The sequence below is a fragment of the Leopardus geoffroyi genome, chromosome C1 (assembly GCF_018350155.1).
Source record: "Leopardus geoffroyi isolate Oge1 chromosome C1, O.geoffroyi_Oge1_pat1.0, whole genome shotgun sequence".
NCBI lineage: Eukaryota > Metazoa > Chordata > Mammalia > Carnivora > Felidae > Leopardus > Leopardus geoffroyi.
In genome coordinates, this window is record NC_059328.1 from 124,814,872 (window position 1) to 124,835,526 (window position 20,655).

The 20,655-nt window shown below is 37.7% G+C and overlaps 1 protein-coding gene across 7 annotated transcripts in view; it reads right to left on the bottom strand.

The window, feature by feature from the left end:
- The window catches only part of NCKAP5 (NCK associated protein 5), a 976,326-nt gene that overhangs the window by 520,914 nt on the left and 434,757 nt on the right, over window positions 1-20,655 (bottom strand). For all 7 annotated transcript variants that reach the window (XM_045479574.1, XM_045479575.1, XM_045479573.1 and 4 more), the window contains one exon: window positions 5,393-5,456. In XM_045479574.1, the coding sequence (XP_045335530.1) occupies window positions 5,393-5,456 (64 nt within the window). The remainder of the gene's footprint in view (window positions 1-5,392; window positions 5,457-20,655) is intronic.

A 20,655-nucleotide genomic window follows, 5' to 3' on the forward strand; every position in this document is an offset into this window, starting at 1 on the left:
TACCTAGACTTTTTTTTTTTTTTTTTAATGTGCATGGAGGGGCAGAGAGAGGAGAGAGAGAATCTTAATCAGGTTTCACGTCCAGCACAGCACCCAATGTAGGGCTTGATCTTACCACCATGAGATCATTACCTGAGCCAAAAACAAGAGTTTGATGCTTAACCAACTGAGTCATCCAGGTGTCCATAGACTTACTGTGGTAATCATTTCACTATGTATACACCTATATCAAATCATGTGTTGTGCTCCTGAAGCTAATATAGTATGTTAATTGTACCCCAAAAAAGGTAAAAGGAAACACTTAATTTGCCTTGGTCACATCCTAACCCCCTTCTTTGACTACTATTAGATAGAAAATCTGATGTATGACCTACTGGACTATTGCAAACAACAAACTTCTAATTATATCAAAACCAAATCCTGATCCCAAGAAAACTACTAATGAGAACTGATATTCTTAGGGACTATGGCTCCATGTCCATCCTGGCAGTGTCTGAGTATCTACATGCAGGATAAAATGGAATCTTAACAACAAAGTAAATGGAATTTCTTTGTGTCCTTAGTGCCTTGAGATGAGAAATCAAGAATTGATATTTTTCTTTTTCCCAAGTAGAAATTACTCAATGAGATGAAAAGGATCTATACAGAATCTAAGATTTGGCATAATTAGCCCAAGCATTTCAAAAATTGTGTTCAGTAGAATAATAGCATTCTTTGTAAATAGTATCTTTGATACAAAACAAAGATAAAGAGTGGCAGAAATGATACCCTTCGAAAACTTTTTTTAACTTAAATTTAAGAAAACAGCAAATATACTTAAGCCATTGTTCATGTCATTTTTGAAATGGTCTCTCTGTGGTAATTTATTGTGCTATAAATATAAATAAAAACATTATTTTTAATGTAAATTCATATTTTTTTAACTCAAACTCTTATTGTCATTCACAAATAAAATTGTCTTTGTAAGTTTGGAGAAAAATATATGATTAGAAGGAATCTGGCCTACAAAGTATTAAGTAAACTACCAATTTCTAGTAAATAAAACAATTTACAATAGTGTAAGAATCAACAATTGTTAATGAAAGAGTACAACCAGTCCAGGAGTTCATGTAGATTGAATCTCCATGTAGATTGTAGGGGTATTTGGAATATGGTGAAGGTGACAGCAAAGGTTAGACTGTTTAATAAATGTTGTTGGGAAATTAGTATCAATTTGGGAAAATATGTCTTTTCATCTCTGCCTCACACCAATTTAATTCCACAGAAGATGAAAAGATTTATGGCAAAAAATATATATACTTTCCAAAAGATAATGATAATGAGTATCTGTACACCTTGGGGGTGAAATAGGTCTTTCTACATATAATAAAATTTAAGATGACATTAAAGTCTTAAGGACAGGATAGATTTTATGCGAACTGAGCCAGTGTTAGGGAGTAGACACTGAAACAGAATCTCCTGGAATGAAGAAAAACAAGGTCTTAGAGGAGTCTGTGAAAAAGAATGAAAAGTAAGTATAAAAACAATAGTGATAGTTATTCCATGAGAGAGTTAAGAGCAAAGGAAACAAGTATGAAATATCTAATTGCTGGAAGAAGGCTCACCCAAATAAATACTTGGGTTAACAGAACAAAAGAGCAGGCAGAATTGATAAAACCTGGTAACGTACATAGGTAACTACTGGCAAGCTCATGATCTTCTTACTTACACATATGTATCAACCAGCCATTACAAAGCAGTCTCTCTAGGGGCACCTTGGTGTGTCAGTGGGTTAAGTTTCCAACTTCAGTTCAGGTCATGATCTCACAGTCTGTGAGTTTGAACCCAGCGTGGGGCTCTGTGCTCAGAGCCTGGAGCCTGCTTTGGATTCTGTCTCCTTCTGTTGTGCTTCCCCTCCTCTCTCTCTCTCTCTCTCTCTCTCTCTCTCTCTCTCAAAAATAAACATTAAAAAAAGAAAAAAAAAGAAAAGCAATCTCTCTACATACAGTGTGGTACTCTGGATTGAATCCTAGATCATAAAATGGAAATTATTGGAAAAAACTGGTGAAATTCTAATAAAATCTGAAGTTTGGTTAATAGCAACATGCCAACAGCAATTTCTTAGTTTTGATAATTATGCCATGGTTCTGTAAGACACTAACATTATAACTCCAGATCAAGGGGATACAGATGTGAAACTTTCTTCTAAGTCCAAAATTATTCAAAAACAATAGGTGAGCTAAAATAATAAAATAAGTTTCTCAAAAATGGTGCCTTGAGTACTATCTTAAAATTTCTAAGTAAAGAAATGTATTACATAAAGTCAAATTTTTAAAAGGGCATGCTTTGCATTAAAGACTTTGATTATAACAAGTTCATTGATGATTTAAAAGAAAGAGCTGACTCAATTATATGTTTTTTTTTCAAAATACTTACTAAACTTTTCCATACCATTTTTCCTTTCATGTGGATAAAAATACAGAATACTGTAAATAGTAGTCTTTAAATAAAGTGATGTGGTTGTGATGAACTGCCTTCTGCTTTTGCTGTAGACATGACAAAGTTCTGGGCTTGTAACAGCAAGAGTTAAATTTAGAGGATGAATAGAAGTGCCTGACTTTAGGAGCTGTCAGATACTGAAAGAATCAGGACTTCAGAAACAAATGAATCCTACGAGGAGAAAAGCTGAAGCATGTAATTAAGTAGAAAACCAGACTTAAGAGGAGAAAAACCTTGAGAAAAAGGGAAAAGAAACAAAATAAAGGACACTAATGAAAATCAGGGCTTATGGTGTCTCTAAGATTGCGATAAATCATAGAAGGTGAGGTGGGGGGGAAACAGTGATATGAATAGTAGTAAATCACATCATGTCACTGCATCACACAAAGCCTTCCAATGGCTCCTACCACTCAGACCATCAGCCAGAGAACCCCGGGGACCCTGATGACTTACCATTCTGTCCCCAAACACACCTCTGACTTTATCTTCTACTATTCACTCTCTCCCTCATTCCTCTCCAGATAGTCTGTCTCCATGTTCTTCCTCGGGCACCCCAAGTCTTTGCACCTGTTCATCTCCCAACATAAAATGATCCTCCCCCAGATAGTACCATCATTCACTCCTTTGTCTCCTTCAAGTTTTGCTCAATTACTAACTTTTCAGTAGTAACTAACTTCACTACTATGAAACTTTATTTAAAATAGTGATTTCCTAGAACTCCCAATCTTTCCTACCCTCATCTTATTTTCTCATAGCTGCTTCCACCATCTATCACTCTAAATACATTCAATGTCTGTCTCCACAAACCCTAGAATGTAAGCTCTCAGATTTTTGCCTGTTTTTTTTTTCTTCCACTGATGTTTCCCCAGTGCCTAGAACAGTGCTGGGCACATAATAAGTGCTCAATAAATCTGTGTTAAATCAGTCAACACATAAGTGTGATTTTTCTTTTTAAAAATTTTTTTTATTTTTAATGTTTATTTATTTTTGAGAGAGAGAGAGAGAGACAGAGTGCGAGCCGGGGAGAGGCAGAGAGAGAGGGAGACACAGAATCTGAAGCAGGCTCCAGGCTCTGAGCTATCAGCACAGAGCCTGTCGTGGGGCTCGAACCCAAGAACTGTGAGATCATGACCTGAGCTGAAGTCAGACACTTAACCGACTGAGCCACCCAGGCGCCCCAAGTGTGATTTTTCATTACTGTAATTAAAATATGAGTAATAAAATACTAGAAACATCTCCAACGTTGTTTTCTGAGCAATGAGAGTAATTTTTTTATCTCCCTGCGTTTTCTGGGTATTTTCTACCCTGAACAATTACTTGTACAATATTTCAAAAGGGGCTTTTATCTTTTTAAAGACTAGTGAGTTATCTGCCGGAGATTATTTCAACTGAGGTTCATTCACTGGCAATCAGAAAGATACATTCTTCAGAGGCATGTTCTTATGAGCTTAAATAACATTTAGCTATTACCAGGAAAAGCTCCTCATCATAAAAACGTTACATAAACAAATACTCAGTAACATGATCCACTAAGCTAATGGAACCATAAAATCCCAACCTCCTCATTTTGAAGATGAAAAAACAGAGAGCTAGAAAAGTTGTCACTTCTTCCCATTCAGTTAGGACACAGCTGATGACATGTACAACAGGAGCTAGCCTGAAACAAAAGACTGAAACACTGCAGAATGGCCTAGCCCATACACATTTCCCAATACAGTCCAGCCTCAAAGTCCAGACTGGACATTCTCAGGTTACTATTTGACTAAACCTTCACCTTCTCCAGTTTACTTCCTTTTCATTGTGCAAAGATGCTTGTGAGCAGTTGTTTCTTATCATTTGGACATTCAAGATTCTCTTTGCATTAAGATCACCAGAAGAGCAAACAGTTGATCACTTAAGGATTTTAGCACACTCAAAGGCCACTGCACCATTCCAGAATCCACTCAACATTCCACCTCTTGCTCCAGACCTTTGCCTTCCCTGATAGAAGGGAGAGTCCAGCAGATTTTACAAATTTCTTATTCTTTTCGGTGGATGGATTGTCAATTAGCACTCAAAATCCAACAGACACAGACTGCAAGGTCTAAAAATGTACCACTTCTCTTTTTTATAAAAGATAATTCTTGTGCTGAAAAACTGCACCTGTGCCATTGTTTTGTCATAAGTGAGAAAAAAAAAATCTGCTGTTCTAGTTTTTGCTTAGAGGTAGCAACAGCAGATAATCCACACACGTGCATACTCTGGGTCCCCAGACAGTCATCTCTGATGTTAGAGTGGCACACAGGCAGATACTGTGGCAAAGAGAGTCTATAAAATGAAGTTGCTATGGACCAAAACAACATATTGATTTTTTAGTACAATTCAAAACACAAGGAAACATCAGTTCTCTGAACAGCACACACTGGAAAAGACAGGGAGAAATATACCAGTGTGGCACACAGAAGGAAAAGGACAGATGATAGTCACATTAGCAAACATCCTAGTGTTCTTTTCGATTGTTTGTTTCTAAGTTCAAAGAACTGAGAGGCTTAAATTATGTCGAACTGTTCTTATCTGAAAACCCAAGATTGCTCATTTGCCAACACTGTGCTCACAGCTGGAAGCCTGGGTCTTCCGGAAATAACGCCGTATAACCCTCTGAATGTTGGAACATCCTCTTCCATGTCCAAATACTTATTTCTTTTTCTCAGTTAATACAGTCTCCCTCCTTCCCCACCCCCGCCCTCCCTCTGTCATTCTCTGTAAATGGCACAACTGTCCAAACTGCATTATGAACACATTATTTACCAATACATCATTAAGTCTGCTGCAAGCAAATATTTTTCTTAGATAGCCTTAATGCCACAAAATGCCTTTCAAGCCAGAAACCTCTGGCAGGGAGGTTCAGAATCAGGAGAAAGCAACCAGCACTTACCATGGCCCCCTCACTTCTTCTTTGGGCAACTTCTCGCTGCAGTCGGGCCACGGCCAACTTCTCCCTGGAGAAACAAAAGCACATGGTTAGTTGACTATTCTTCTCGGGGTAGAGGTACACTGGCATGGCTTTGAAACATTCTTTTGAGGTCTCCAGAGGAACTCCTTCCTTGGTTTAGCTCACTTCCTTAACTAAACTTTCTATAAATATTTGAAGTAGTTCATGCATTGTTTTCATTGAGTGTCATGACAGAGATTTTTTGTCTTGGATTTTATAAAAGCCAAATAAATGTTGAATGCTGCGTAAAAGCTTCCCTTTAAGTTCATTAACATATGTAATTTGTAAATAAATTTTCCATGGCTAAAACATTTCAGTTGTCCTTTCTGTATCAACTTTGCTTGTATATAATTATTTTTATTTCTTTTGTTGCTTTAAGCAGATCGTGAATTTTATTGTTTTTATTTAGTTTTTAAATTTTGCTATTTTTGACAGAGAGAGAGAGACAGAGAGAGAGAGAGAGAGAGGGAGAAGGGCAGAGAAAGGGAGACAGAGAATCCAAAGCAGGCTCCAGGCTCTGATCTGTCAGCACAGAGCCCAACGCGGGGCTCAAACCCACGAACCGTGAGATCATGACCTGAGCTGAAGTCAGACATTTAACCGACTGAGCCACCCAGGCACCCCTGATTGTGAATTTTAAAAGGGAAACAGATATAAATCTGTATCATTCTTGAAATAATAATAGAAAATCCTTTACAGACTTGCTACATCAATGTACCATGCTGAGTATTTTACCTGATCTTACATGAGTCTGACAACAATCCGGTAATAGGCTTTATTATCCCAATTTATGTATTTGGAAACTGAGACTCAGACATGCTAAGTAACATACCAAGCTCCCAGCTGGTATGTATCAGTATTAGGATCAAACTTCAGTTTAGTTTTGTTTTTTTCTTTTAATTTCACAAATCCTAAATAAAAATTTTGCTTATCATTGTTCAGAGCCTAGAAAATTTGTAAAATTTAAAAACCTTTTAGCATTCTTTATTTTACAGTGGGGGTATATCTAGTACCTGATTTCATTTACAAAAAAAATTAATACTCACTAAAATTTTAAGAATTCTTTGTAAGGAATTTTGGATAGCTTTTCAATTCTTAAAAAAAAATAAAAAATAAATAATAATAAATTTTTAAAAAACAGTATATAAAGTAGGGACAAGTGAACATTCTAGTAATCTTCCAATCTTAATTTTAGCAAGGATTTTCCCTAAAATCCTTTTACTGCTATCAAGATGTGAAAACACTTGTGTGATATTTCATCCCTCAACCTTCCCCCACACAGGATCACAGGACCGGCAATTTGCAAACAGCAAAAACAGCAAGGGAACAACTGGATGCCTAGCTGAGTGAGAGAACGTCTCCTATCCTAACCGCTTGGGTCTTTGAAGTGCCAACAAGGCATGCACTTTACTCTGGTTACAGTTGAGTACACTTTTTAGTAGGGATAGTTCTATTTGAATTAGTGCCTACAGAGACAGATTAGAAGGAATAAAACTAGAATCAGACTTCTGAGGGGACTCCTGAGGGGACAAAGTTTTGGGAGCCTGGGGCAGGACCCATGCGTAGGTCCTGTGAGAGAGGGCAACGAAGTCAAGAGGACGAAGCCCAGAAGAGATTAAGTTATGCACCTCTCTTTGGGAGGCAAGCAAGGCAGAGATTATACATGTGTTCTCTGACCCAAGTCCTAATGATCAGATGAAAAGAACAAAGAACTGAAAAAGAAAAATATGACTGACTCCTGGTTTAATATGAAAAATAAACACATGGTAAATATAAAGACAAGGAAACTGGAGAAGAACATACCCTATACTCTAGGATTGAGTAATTCCACCCTGGGATATAAACCCAACAGAAATGCATATGTATGTTCAGTAAAAGACATGTACTAGCATGTTCATAAATGCATTATTTGTTATCACCTTAAACTCAAAATGCATACCCCATTAACAACAGAATGGATAAACTACAACATAATTATATATGGGGATACCAGAAAGTACTGAGAAGGCTAACCACAATACCATATGGAATACCACAAGCATATGAAAGAAATAAACACAGAAAAGTATACAGTTTATGATTCCATTTATATAAAGTCCAAAGATAGGCCAATTAGGCCAGAAAAATAAAAGATGTGAATGTCAAAAAACGAAAAGGTAAAAAACTGTCTCTAGTCACAGATGACAGTTTTCTAAGTAGAAAATACTATAGAATTTTCAAAACAACCTAACAACTAGTAAGTGAATTTGGCAAAGTCACAGGATAAAAGCGAATACACAAAAATCAATTGTGTTTTTACATACCAGCATCAAACAAGTGGAACATTTACTTTAAAATTTTCATTTATGGGGCACCTGGGTGGCTCAATCAGTTGAGTATCCAACTCTTGATTTCAGCTCAGGTCATGATCTCACAGTTCATGAGACTGAGCCCCTAGTCAGGTTCTGTGCTGCAGTGCAGAGCCTGCTTGGGTTCTCTCTCTCCCTCTCTCTCTGTCTTTCCCCTGCTCATGCCATCTCTCAAAATAAATGAATAAATATTTTTAAAAACTATTTGTACTAGGGTCAAAACAAAATACTTAGGGAATAAATCTACTAAAGATTTGTCATACTACTACAGTGAAAACTATAAAAATAAACTCAGAACAATTAAAGGAGACCACACACACACACACACACACACACACACACACACACACACACACCCCTACACACTCTGCAGATCCAGATCTCTTGAAAGGGTCTTGGAAACACTCAGCATCCCAGGACCATGCTTCAAGAGCTTAATCTAGAATATATAGAATTAGAAATGGAAGAACGGTTTGGAAAATTTCCTGGAAAATTTTCCAATCCTTATTCCTCATTGCTGAATCTTCAGCGAAAGATTTAATATATATAACAGCATGTTAATTTTCTACAAGAGAAATTTAGCATAAAGAAGTCATTCTTAGAAACAGAGCAAGAGTCTAGCTTAGCACAATCATCCTACTAAATGACGAAAGAGCTCTCACACAGTTTAAAGGTTAGGAACATCACTGTTTTATTTATTTTTTTATTTTCTTATTTTATTTTTTTTTAATATATGAAATTTATTGTCAAATTGGTTTCCATACAACACCCAGTGCTCATCCCAAAAGGTGCCCTCCTCAATACTCATCACCCACCCTCCCCTCCATCCCACCCCCCATCAACCCTCAGTTTGTTCTCAGTTTTTAAGAGTCTCTTATGCTTTGGCTCTCTCCCACTCTAACCTCTTTTTTTTTTTTTTTTCCTTCCCCTCCCCCATGGGTTTCTGTTAAGTTTCTCAGGATCCACATAAGAGTGAAACCATATGGTATCTGTCTTTTTCTGTATGGCTTATTTCACTTAGCATCACACTCTCCAGTTCCATCCACGTTGCTACAAAAGGCCATATTTCATTTTTTCTCATTGCCACGTAGTATTCCATTGTGTATATAAACCACAATTTCTTTATCCATTCATCCGTTGATGGACATTTAGGCTCTTTCCATAATTTGGCTATTGTTGAGAGTGCTGCTATAAACATTGGGGTACAAGTGCCCCTATGCATCAGTACTCCTGTATCCCTTGTATAAATTCCTAGCAGTGCTATTGCTGGGTCATAGGGTAGGTCTATTTTTAATTTTCTGAGGAACCTCCATACTGCTTTCCAGAGCGGCTGCACCAATTTGCATTCCCACCAACAGTGCAAGAGGGTTCCCGTTTCTCCCATCACTGTTTTATTCTTAAAAGAGTTTGCTTTTATAACACTATTAGGAATTGTCACACAGTATAGGTGCATGTCAAATCTTATAAAATTCCATTTGTAAGAAAAATTTAGTGGTTTAGCCATTACATAGTTTTTAAAAAGGAAAATATTAATACACCATGAATTTTATACTCTGCCCATATAGTATATTTTTAGTCATTTAATAAACAGTGAGTGAATCAATGTGAAAGGCTCATGTTTGAAGTAGCAGCATGTTAGCCATTCAATTCAATGAAACAGCAAAATATGTAGAACCTGGAAACATCACCTTAGGCCTGACCTACCACCACGTGAATACAGATGCCCTGATTTCCAACAGGCATATGGAAATGCATGACGCAAACATGGAGAATCTCAATGTAGTCTGAGTCACAGAAAAGACCATCCCCATCCTGAGCCCTGCAAGCTAGTCCTCTTTACTTAAAAGTTGTAAAATTGGGTAAGTATAGTTACTTGGGAGAGACCCTGATTCAAAGTCGTTAGGTAGTGAGTGAGCAGAATTCTCAGGAACAGCAAATACAACTGTCTCTTTAAGACCATACTCTGTAACTGGTTTAAATCATTGATTCAGGAAATGCAATACACATAATGTCATGGAGCATGAATCTCTAAGGCTTGCAAGTAACAGCTCAGGGTTTTCTATGATGTAGGTGGACAAGAACAGTGCCATCTAGGTCCCACTATAGCAAAGCACCCCCATTTTGACCTATTTAATGTAGTAAGTTTATGAACCCTATATCCTTTGAAAATAGTGTCAAGGCCACAAAACAAACAAACAATGATTACTTTCTTTTTTTTTTAATTTTTTTTTCAACGTTTATTTATTTTTGGGACAGAGAGAGACAGAGCATGAACGGGGGAGGGGCAGAGAGAGAGGGAGACACAGAATCAGAAACAGGCTCCAGGCTCTGAGCCATCAGCCCAGAGCCCGACGCGGGGCTCGAACTCACGGACCGCGAGATCGTGACCTGGCTGAAGTCGGACGCTTAACCGACTGCGCCACCCAGGCGCCCCACTTTGAGGTTCAGAACTTTCTATCTCCCAAATCTTTCATATCTTTGGTATTTCATGTATTGGCAGGGTTTTTGTTTTTAGTAGGGATTATATTTTATTTTCATATGAAGGAGCTTTCATTCTTTATAAAATTTAAGGAAGTGACAGAGTCATTGATAAGTGAAAGCATCTATGGTGAAATTCTCAGCATTTCTATATGTTCACATTTCCGGGCTCAAATTATCAACTTAGTCAAAGTATTAAAAATAAATGGGTCTGCCTTTTTACAGCCATCTCATTTGCCCTTGGGTTCAGCAGTCCCTTGGCAAACCATATCTTTAAACCCCCAAGGTCCCAATATATGTGTGAAACCAAATGGGACCAGCATCTTTTTCATGCAAATTCAGCGTTCTTAAAAACAGCTTTGTTTAAAAAATAAAGAAAGAATCCTTGACTTGCATGCTACCCAAGGCATATTAAACACAGTCACATACACATACACTCTTGCTCCTATTTGAGGACCTTAGCTCATCTGCTGGAAACAGACAACTGTGCTTTTGCAATGCATTACTGTTTTGTTTTGTGTTTGTAGCAAAGCCAGTAGCTCATTATGAAGGGGGTATTGACTTTATGATTGCAAAACAAATGCCCAGGGATATTTTTATTGAGAGCTGTGGATTCTTCTTTACAGAATAGGGATAAAAGAAGGATATAAAGAATATACACACAATGAAACAAAAGAGACCACAAGCACTTCTCTTTCAGATAAATGCAAAGAGAATTTTTCTCTCCAAAAAAGATGAAACAGAACTATTTCACTTATTCCATTTTTTACCCAAAAGGTGAATTAGTACCAGGTTTCTGAAGTCTGTCAGTATAGCCCCAGATAATTTTAACTAAAGATAATAATGGCAACAGCAAAATTATTTATGTGAACCTTGGAACTTCACAATACCACTAATACGAATGCAATTTAAGTCCATGGGAAGACGGTCCTCCATGAAGACAACAGGATGGTGGCATTTGTAAAATCCAGGAAAGACCTGCAAGGTCTGCATGGTTGGAAACACAGCAGCTTGCAAAGAATATATTCGGTTTGTGATGTGTGGAGACGGCAAACTGAAGGGCACTGCTGAGCCATCTGTTGCATGAGTACCGAAGACAGGACTGTCTGGAGACAAATCAATGTTCTATTGCAACTCTCAAGGCAGCCCAGCACCCACCCTGAATGGGTGAGAATGAAACCAGTGAGCAGCCCCTGCTCTCCATTAGGCAGATGGGAACCCCCTGAGGATGCCCTGAAGGAAGAGCAGCACCAGCACACAGCCTAAGTGTGAAGAATTACATCTACTCATTGTCAGTCTTAATGCCCCAAACTACTCCATACAAACAGTGCATTTGAAAGGTACAGATCTAAAGGCACATCAAGGCAGCTGTTAGTGTATTAGATACTCTGTGTTTTGATGAAGCTGCCAGACAATTTGTGTCATCTCTACTTGACTTCCTAGAAAAATAAAGAGTAACAAGAAATAAAATAAAATATAATCAGAAATTATAATAAACTACAACAAAAACAGATATAAGGAATAAAGGATAGACATGCTCATATATGTATTTAAAAAGAAAAAAATTCTTTGGCATCTTATAAACCCAAAGACATTGTGGTATTTAAAGAAGCCTGTAATAGCTCCCAAAATATCCTAACTTCATGTTAGTTCTGGTTCTTAGGTTAAGTTCCTACTTTCCACAGTATTTCAAATTATTTATTTTTTAAAATTTATTTATTTTGCAAGAGAGAGAGACAGAGACAGAGAGAGTGCACGTGCATGCACATGAGAGGAAGAGGGCAGAGAGAGAGAGAGAGAGAGAGAGAGAGAGAGAGAAGGAACCAAGCAGGTTCCATGCTGTTAGCATAGAGACTGACGAGGGGTAAGATCATGACCTGAGCCACAATCAAGAGTTGGAGACTTAACCAAGTGAGCCACCCAGGCACCCCTCAAATTATTTAAATATATAAACAGTTATATATGATATGATATACATATCAATCTCTTAATTTATTCAGAATATTCTGCTAAGTGACCATATAATCCAATGATGATGAAAATTCTGATTAATTCAGCAAATAATGTGAATTTGCTCTCTGCTTGGCACAGTTGTAGGTCCCGGGAAATATAGTCCACTTTCAGAGAGCTCAGGTTCTAATAGACAGCACACCTAAGCACACCAGTGTCACGAGAACGTAATAAACACAACAGAAGAACAATATATTCAAAGCTGGATATTAACACTAAAGTGAGGTGATAATTTTATCAAAAGATTGAAATTGAACCTCCTTTACATGGGAAGGTACATTCTACTATTTCTAAAATCAAGTTGTTTTTTAAAGTTCATACTTTTCAGCAACAAGTCACAAAGAGAAAGCAGGTTTTTTCCCACAAATATTTTAACTATTAAGAATCTCTGTAACATGTTTTGGCTGCTATTCCCCAAATGCCTCAAGGCATTTTAATGCAATGGTATTAGACTTTAGTGCCCCTTTGGGTCATGGTTTTATCCAGGTCACTTCTTTCAGAGACATGTGACTGACTTACTCTTCCTCTTCTGTTCCAAAGCATTGTACCACCATATCCCCAATTTAAAAAGGCAACAGTAATAGCTAACATTAGTGAATAATTACTATGTAAAGCACTACCCTCAGTACTTTATATGAAACATTTAAAGTCAAACAATGCCATGATATAGGTATAATTAACATCTCTGGGATATAAAGCAATAATTCTCAAAATTTTTGGATTCAGAGCCTCTTTACACTTTTGAAAACAATTACCAGGGACTCCAAAGAGCTTTTGTTTCTGTAGATTGTATCTATCAACATTTACCATATTCCATTTTAAAATGAGACCTTGAAAATACATATTAATGTATTTGAAAGAATAATTCCATCACAGGTTAATTTAAACAACACCTAACTATGAATATAACAAAATAAAACTTAGTAAGAGTGGTACTATTTTATACATTTGCAAATGTCTTTACGATCTGGCTAATAAAAATTACATCTGAATTCTCCTATCTCCTTCTACATTCAGAATGTTGCAATGACACACGATGAGTAGCCTCTGGCAAAACAGTATATGCCCACAACAGAAGGACCATGAAAAAAGGAAAATAACGTTTTAGTATTCTTATAAAATTCGTCTTGACTTCTAGATCCCTGAAAAGGTCATAGGGCCCTTGCAGCCCTGTGGTTCACAATTTGAGCACTATTGATGTACCTTCCATGAGGAAACTGAGGCTCAAATAGGCTGAAAAACATGCCCATCAAGCCACTGTTCTTAAATTTAAATGCCATCGTGCATGTTTTTCCAAACCTGCCAAATAGCAGTGAATACATACTCAGTTAAAATCTCACTTGTTAGAACTTGTGCCTCTGCATCTACTATCACCTATTACCATTATCTCTACTGCTAGAGAAGTAGTCACAAATAATGCAAGAAAATTTTGCAGTCTTTAAGGATGAAACACATTTCCAAACCATTTTTACGCCAATCAACATGAAAACCACTAACAGAACTTTTCTGGAGTGCATTGAATTCCAAGTACTATGAACCTCCATTTCTGGCAGAATAGAATAAAAATGCTAATCAAACCCCCAATATAAACCTATGCTCAGGCAAGAATTCTGTTTCAAATAATACCCCCTCCCCCACGCCTGGCATTTTTCCCTACAAAGATACCACCAAATGCCTAAAAAGAATTAGAAAGATGATTACTGTCATTTATACCTTGGGGCAGAGAGCCACACTTAAAATCTTGGGGAAAGGTTTCAATTAATCATCAGCCTTCCCCATTTGTGAGCATGCCCTAAGAACAAGAGCATGGTAGTGACCTAGTATGTCTGTAAGGAGAGCAGGTCAGCTCCCCCAGGAGGCCTAGGACCATTCTCTGCACACAGAAGCGTCCTGGGGAGTAACCCACATCAGAGGCATGACAATGCCTAGTGCCAGGTGTGCCTGTCGAGCAGGCAGATGGGGAGACCGGTGGCAGCCGTCCCTGCATAACAGTTAAATTAATTAGCCTTTCCAAAGCAGATCATTTAATTACTCATCCACTCAGATATTCAAGGCGAAAAAAACTTCAAGAAACTTCTAGAGATACAACACAGAGGAAACAAACTTCTTTATGCACTTTTTCCAATATATAATGTCCACGTTGGCCCCAAAACTTTGAAACACAAAAATTTACACTTTTATTACCGACTTTAAGGGATTTTATTAGCATCCACAATGTATAAAAGTCAGTAAGTTGAGCGTATGTTCTAAATTGGTGACCTTCATACGATTTTGTGCAGTAATTACTAACAGGGAGCTGGACAGAGCATGGCCAACATGCACACCCCACTGACTCTGAGAGAGAGCAGCTTAATAATGTTATGCTGTGCTGATTAAGGAATTCCCCTCTCTCCCCCCAAAAATAATTAACACAGACACTTTTTAAAGAGGTGTGCTGGAATACAGAGATCATCAGTAAAAAGAAACCCTAATTTTAGCTACCTGCCTTTCTGAAGGCACATGGTCCTTCATCCACATGGTCCTCCTTATCGAGCTTTCTGGAGCTTCTACAATTTGTTTTTTCAAAGTTTCTAGTATTCCAAATACTGCACCATGTAAGTGTTCTTGAAACCATTCTTCCCTGAATGTTCCTCCATTCACAAAAATGAGGTCTCAAACCAAACGTTCATTTTCATTTACAGATTCATGGATTCATCTAGAGAGTCACTCCTGCTGCCTATAGCAATCACCTGCTTACCTTTTTTTCTCCCCAACTGTGCTCTAAGACCCAGAGAACTGGGACTTTACAGTCTTCCTGTGTCCAAGGAACACACATACCTGTCAATGAATCAAGGATCATGCTTCAGAGCAAAGATGGCCTCACTGACTTGAGACAAGATCACAGGCTGCCTCCACCCATATACAGATACCAGAGGTTGGTCCCATGCCCAGAGCTTAATGAAGTGTGCCAATGTAACCACACAAGCTACCTGCAATCCCTACCGCTATCATCACATATGAAGCATTCTGCACATTTTAGATGTACCAAATAATATTGTTAATAAATAAATACACCTATGAAAGAATGAACTTGTATTTCTGGATTTTCTCCTTTTTATTTTTATTTGGAACTGTGAGTCTTCACTAGAGTAATACACATTAATTGTTATTAAATGTTAATTACAACATTTTTGATACAAAGGGGCTCTACTGATTTATTTAATGCAATACTGAGTTAAAGAAACTCCATTATCTTCTCCTCTCTTTGTTGGGGCACAGTGAAATCCCAAAGCTCCCCTACCTAATGTGTTTCTGAAATACCTATTAGAGCAAAAACCTATCCTTCCACCAAGTTTAAATGGGAATTTCTAGTCTTAACTTTTGCAGTAACTTATTTATTGAGCAGAAAGTCAGTTCAGGGACCTCAAAAATCATTTCCTCGAGATACAGCTTTTACGAACCATTGAAGAGCCACTTGACTCCTTAAACTTAATTTTCACTTCTGAGAAACCTAGATTTTAGACTGAGGATTCCTTATATTTCCATGTTTTTTTAAAGAAACTTGGAATTCCCCATGTTTTCATGCACTTCCCCCATATTCCTTCCCTTAATATTAAAATTCCACTAATAAGACACGATTCTAGCTGTGTATTATGTCTGGCAATTAAGAAAAACTTGGTAAACAACAGAATTGTATTAATAATGTTTGATTTTCTTCCATCAATTTTGGTAACATTCAAAAGTGATGGGCTGTATGTAGTTTCCTACATAAAGGGAATTCTAAGGAAAAGAAAACACGTACTAGCCATCTCCTAGGGAGCATTCCATACTGTTGATATGCCCAACAACGGCCCTTATGTGACAATTAATTTTGTTTCCATGGCTTTCAATTATCAGTGGCCCTGAAATTACATTCTGTCTCCATTTTCATGAAGGTCCTAAGATACTACCTGTGACTAGATTTAAGGCATCTGTCTAGACTCGGAATAATAAAGCTTACAGGTTCTTAAGAGGCAAAAAGGTAATGCAGGAAGCCCTGGTGGACTATGATACAGCCTAGTTTATACCTAAAACCTCCTTCCGTCATTTTTGGGATGAGTTACACACACAAGGTGAACGCTGTTCAACAAAAGCGTGGCTTTTATGATAGACTGGTAATGCCATCAATTCATTCCACCAATATTATGCCGCCTCCTATGTTGGAGGCACTTTGGTAGGCTCAGTAGAAGATATAATGATGAGGAGGCTTAATTGTTGCCATCAAAGGGCATTCTGTGTCTACATACCGTGTTACAGGTCCCCCAAAACTCCTCTATAGAGGTCCTGACTCCCAGTAACTCAGAATGTAACCTTATTTGGAGGTAGACAAATTAACATAAAGTCATTAGAGAGGACCCTAATCCAGTATAACTGAGGTCCTTAAAGGGACAGATTTGAAAATAGACACACAGGAAGAATGCTATGTGTGATGGAGGCAGAGAATGGGATGATGTGTCTATAAGCCAATGGATGCCAAAGATTGCCAGCAAGCCACCAGAAGCTCAGAGAGAGGACTGGACAGATTCTCCCCTATGGACCTCAGAAGGAAGCAACCCTGTGACACCTTGATCTTAGACTTCTAGCCCCCAGGACTGTGAGATGATACATTTCCGTTGTTTGAGTTCCCCAATCTGTAGTACTTTGTTCAGGCAGCCCTAGCAAAAAAATAAAATAAAATATATCAACCATATATGTTTGAACACAATGCATCTCTCTATACACAAGCATACACAAAATTTGGTAAAATGTAATGGTGCTCCAAGCAAGGAGTAATATATTTTCAGCAGGACTGTTTACTTCTGATCAGAAAAAGAAATGGAAGTCTTTATAGAGGAAGTGGTAGTCACATTTCACACACGTTAAATGCCATAAAAAGTCACAAGCCAAACATAGGAATTTATGACTATAAAACTATAAACTATTGACTGCAAAGCTGTTTTGTTTTGTTTTGTTTTAATCTAAGGAGCTCACTTCTTTTACATGCCATTTCTCAAGTGAGTTCAAGACAACTGTATGAAGGTTTGTTTTTTTGAGTTTATTTATTTGTTTTGAGAGAGACAGAGTGTGCAAGCAGAGGAGAGGAAGAGAGAGGGGGACAGAGGATCCAAAGCAGGCTCTGTGGTTAAAGTTTAACCTACTGAGCCACCCAGGTGGCCTTCCCTATACGAAGGATTTAAATGGCACACTTCATACCTGAACTTCCACAGGTATGCATTCTCTTAAACAGAAAAGAGTTTTAGTAATATCATCTTCCTATTCTTTTTACTCCCTCTTCTGTGATTTCCAGTATAAGATAAGGTGCTGTCTCAATGCTCCATTACAAGAATATTGACTTGGTTGGCTTTCTAGACCAGGGATGGTTTGCAAATACACTAGCTCACTCTCTGGCTGCTGTCCCCATTTCACGAGTATGCACTAGTCACTTGCAGGTGACTGAGAGGAGACCTTTGGACCTGGAACTGGTCTGTCTAGAGACAAAACCATAACCAGGCCCTCATCAGCTCAGGTCTCTACCCAACCAAACCATTATCAAACTTTAGGAGAACTATAAATTGCCTGACTTTCATAAACCATTCAACTTAATAATCTTCCCCAAAGCGTTCAGTATTTTTTGATGCTTTGATCATTTGCCAAATCATTTTTATGAGTCTGTAATCTAGCAGAGCCAAGATCACCTACTTTCCTTTCAGAATCCTTTTCCCTGTCGAGCTTTGTAACCTGATTAGATTCTTCTTTTCTAATCTTTTCATATGGATGGTATGAATTTGATTTCTCCTGACTGCAAGAAACACAAACAAACTCCAGAAAGAATAAGAAAGATGAAGCATTTTATTGAGAAGATTATGGTATTTCAGTAGCAACTGAATGGCCAAACTCTATGAAGGGCAAGAATGAGGGCACCTCCAAGGGAATCTGCAGCAAGAAGTCAAACACCTTCTCATTAGATGTTCCCATGAATCCCTGGCTCAGCTCTGGGGACTTGTGGCTTCCATTTCCCATCTCTTTCACATTTTAAACTCCCTGGAATAAAATCCTGATTGGCATAGCTTGCATGAGGCATACACTCTGGATTGATGAGCTTTTGCCCTGGGGTCAGAGTCATATAGCACTATCTTAGACATGCTCTGGCCCATTATGGACTCAGGACTGTTCTCAGAGAAGTAAACAAGTCTTAGTGTCTACCACATGGTTTGGTCATCTGCACTTCATATATGTCTTGTCTTTCTTTTTGGAAAAAGCTTTCTATATATTTCCTAATTAAAACTTACTTGGACCTGTAGCAAAAATAAATAATCAGATATCTTTCAGATATCTTGTATTTTTAATGTAATAATTTTTATATTCATTCCAACTAAGCTAACTCCATTTGAGATTTTCTGTTAAAACACCTAGCTGGAATTGAGCCTAGATGTTGCTTTCTTCATATTGTCTTGGCCCCACCCACTATCACTATGACTTAAAAATTTATATTGAGCTCACTCCTCATTTGTTTCTTCTAGAATACAGAAATAGCCATTTGTGTATATATTGCTTTCTGGATATTGTCCTATAGTCTCCACTGTCAGCATGACTTAATTTATATTGAGCACACTCCTAGAAGTGTTATCAACTATCAAGCATGTACATGTTCACACAACATGTATAATATCAGAACTAGAGAGTACAATTTTAGGAGACACAACAAACCAGGAGATACCTTCCTACTCTAATTGCTATCCTTCACACCATTAACAGCAAGACTGTTCAAATTACCAACAAAAAGATTTTAAAAGACTCAGACAGTGTAAAGGGATGTCAGTGTAGAAAATCTAGAAGATAAAAGAGAAACTCTTATCTCCCAATATTCTTTGTAAATAAATAATCTAATGGTGGCCAAATATGTGTAATACTCAATTAGTGTCTGAGCTGACCAGTAGCTAAAAATCAACAAAAAAAGTAAAAAATTGGAAAATTTAGAGGGAAAAAGGAAGAATAGAGATAAGAGAATAAAGCTGAATGTCTAAGAGATGAAAAATGAATGGCGACCAATCTATGAAATAATTTAATATATGTTACACCAGGTAAGACCGTAATGGGGAGGAAGAATACTCTCAGATACAGGACCATCTAGGATACTCTCAACAGAGATAAAAGCCTTTTAGAAAACAGGAAAGCAACTGGTATGCAAACAAAAGCAGATGTTTTTGAAGAATAATAATAGCACAACTACCGGGCAGAAAAATTCTGTCAAAATAGGTTACTGTAAACTTTCTGTTTATATGCAAAGAAACCTAAGCATTTATAATTACCATGTTTTATTGATATAGTAAGAGAAAAATTTTTAAATGAAGGCATCTTCTGATTCTTAAAATAAGAGAGGGGAAAAGCAAGTGGTAAGTGGTCCAAAGAGACAATAAAAAGCCACTTTCTCAAGGATAGACACCCACTATTCCTGAAGGCAGATGATGGTTAAAGTGGTGAGCACTATTTTTTGCACGCATTTTGGTTACTTTTAAGCTAAAGGAGAATATGAATAATGATGACAATAACACTTTCACAGTGACTATAATCCAAGCACTTTCCAGATGGTTATTAACTCATTTAATCTTCACCCTAACCACAAGGGGGGCACTGTTATCTCCAGTTTACACATAATGAAAATAAGGCACCGAAAGATTAGGTATCTTCCCCATGATCACAAAGCTCGTAATTGATGATGTCAGGATGTGGACACAGGACCTCTTGCCTCCAAAGTCCCCTTCTTAACCTTACTTCTATGCTGTCCATGTGATTCTAGCCAGACTTAGAATTTTCAAATTGCATGTAGTCGTTCAGAATGTGGACACTAAAAAAAAAACAACTTCATGTATTTCATAAGAAGCTCTCAAATCCTATCTTAATTCCCCTTGGCACACAGGGAACTAAAGAAGCAGAATAGAGTTGTGGTTCACAGAACAGACTTGAGCCAGGCTGCGTGGGCTCTGAATCCCCTGTCTCCCACTTACCCATTCGATGACCTAGGGAAATTTACTTACCCTTTCTGTTACAGAGCATCATTATTTACAACCACGCACTGCCCCTTTTCTATAGGAGGACCTGATTTCCCTACCCCACTGGTATCAGCTTTGGTCATAGAAATGTGTGTGGAAAAAATGTGTAATTTTTGGGAAGGAACTAGGCAAGGGCCAGGACAAGGAGTACCATGTTCTCTTCTCTCAGTATGATCAGCAGTGTTAGACAAAGAGGATGGCCTGCGCCCTGAAGTGAGGTTGCCTCACAGCAGAGCCAAATACGCATCTCAGACATCTAGAAGAGTAAGAAATATGCCATCATTGTAACTCACTAGGATTCAGGGGCTGTTTGTTACTAAGA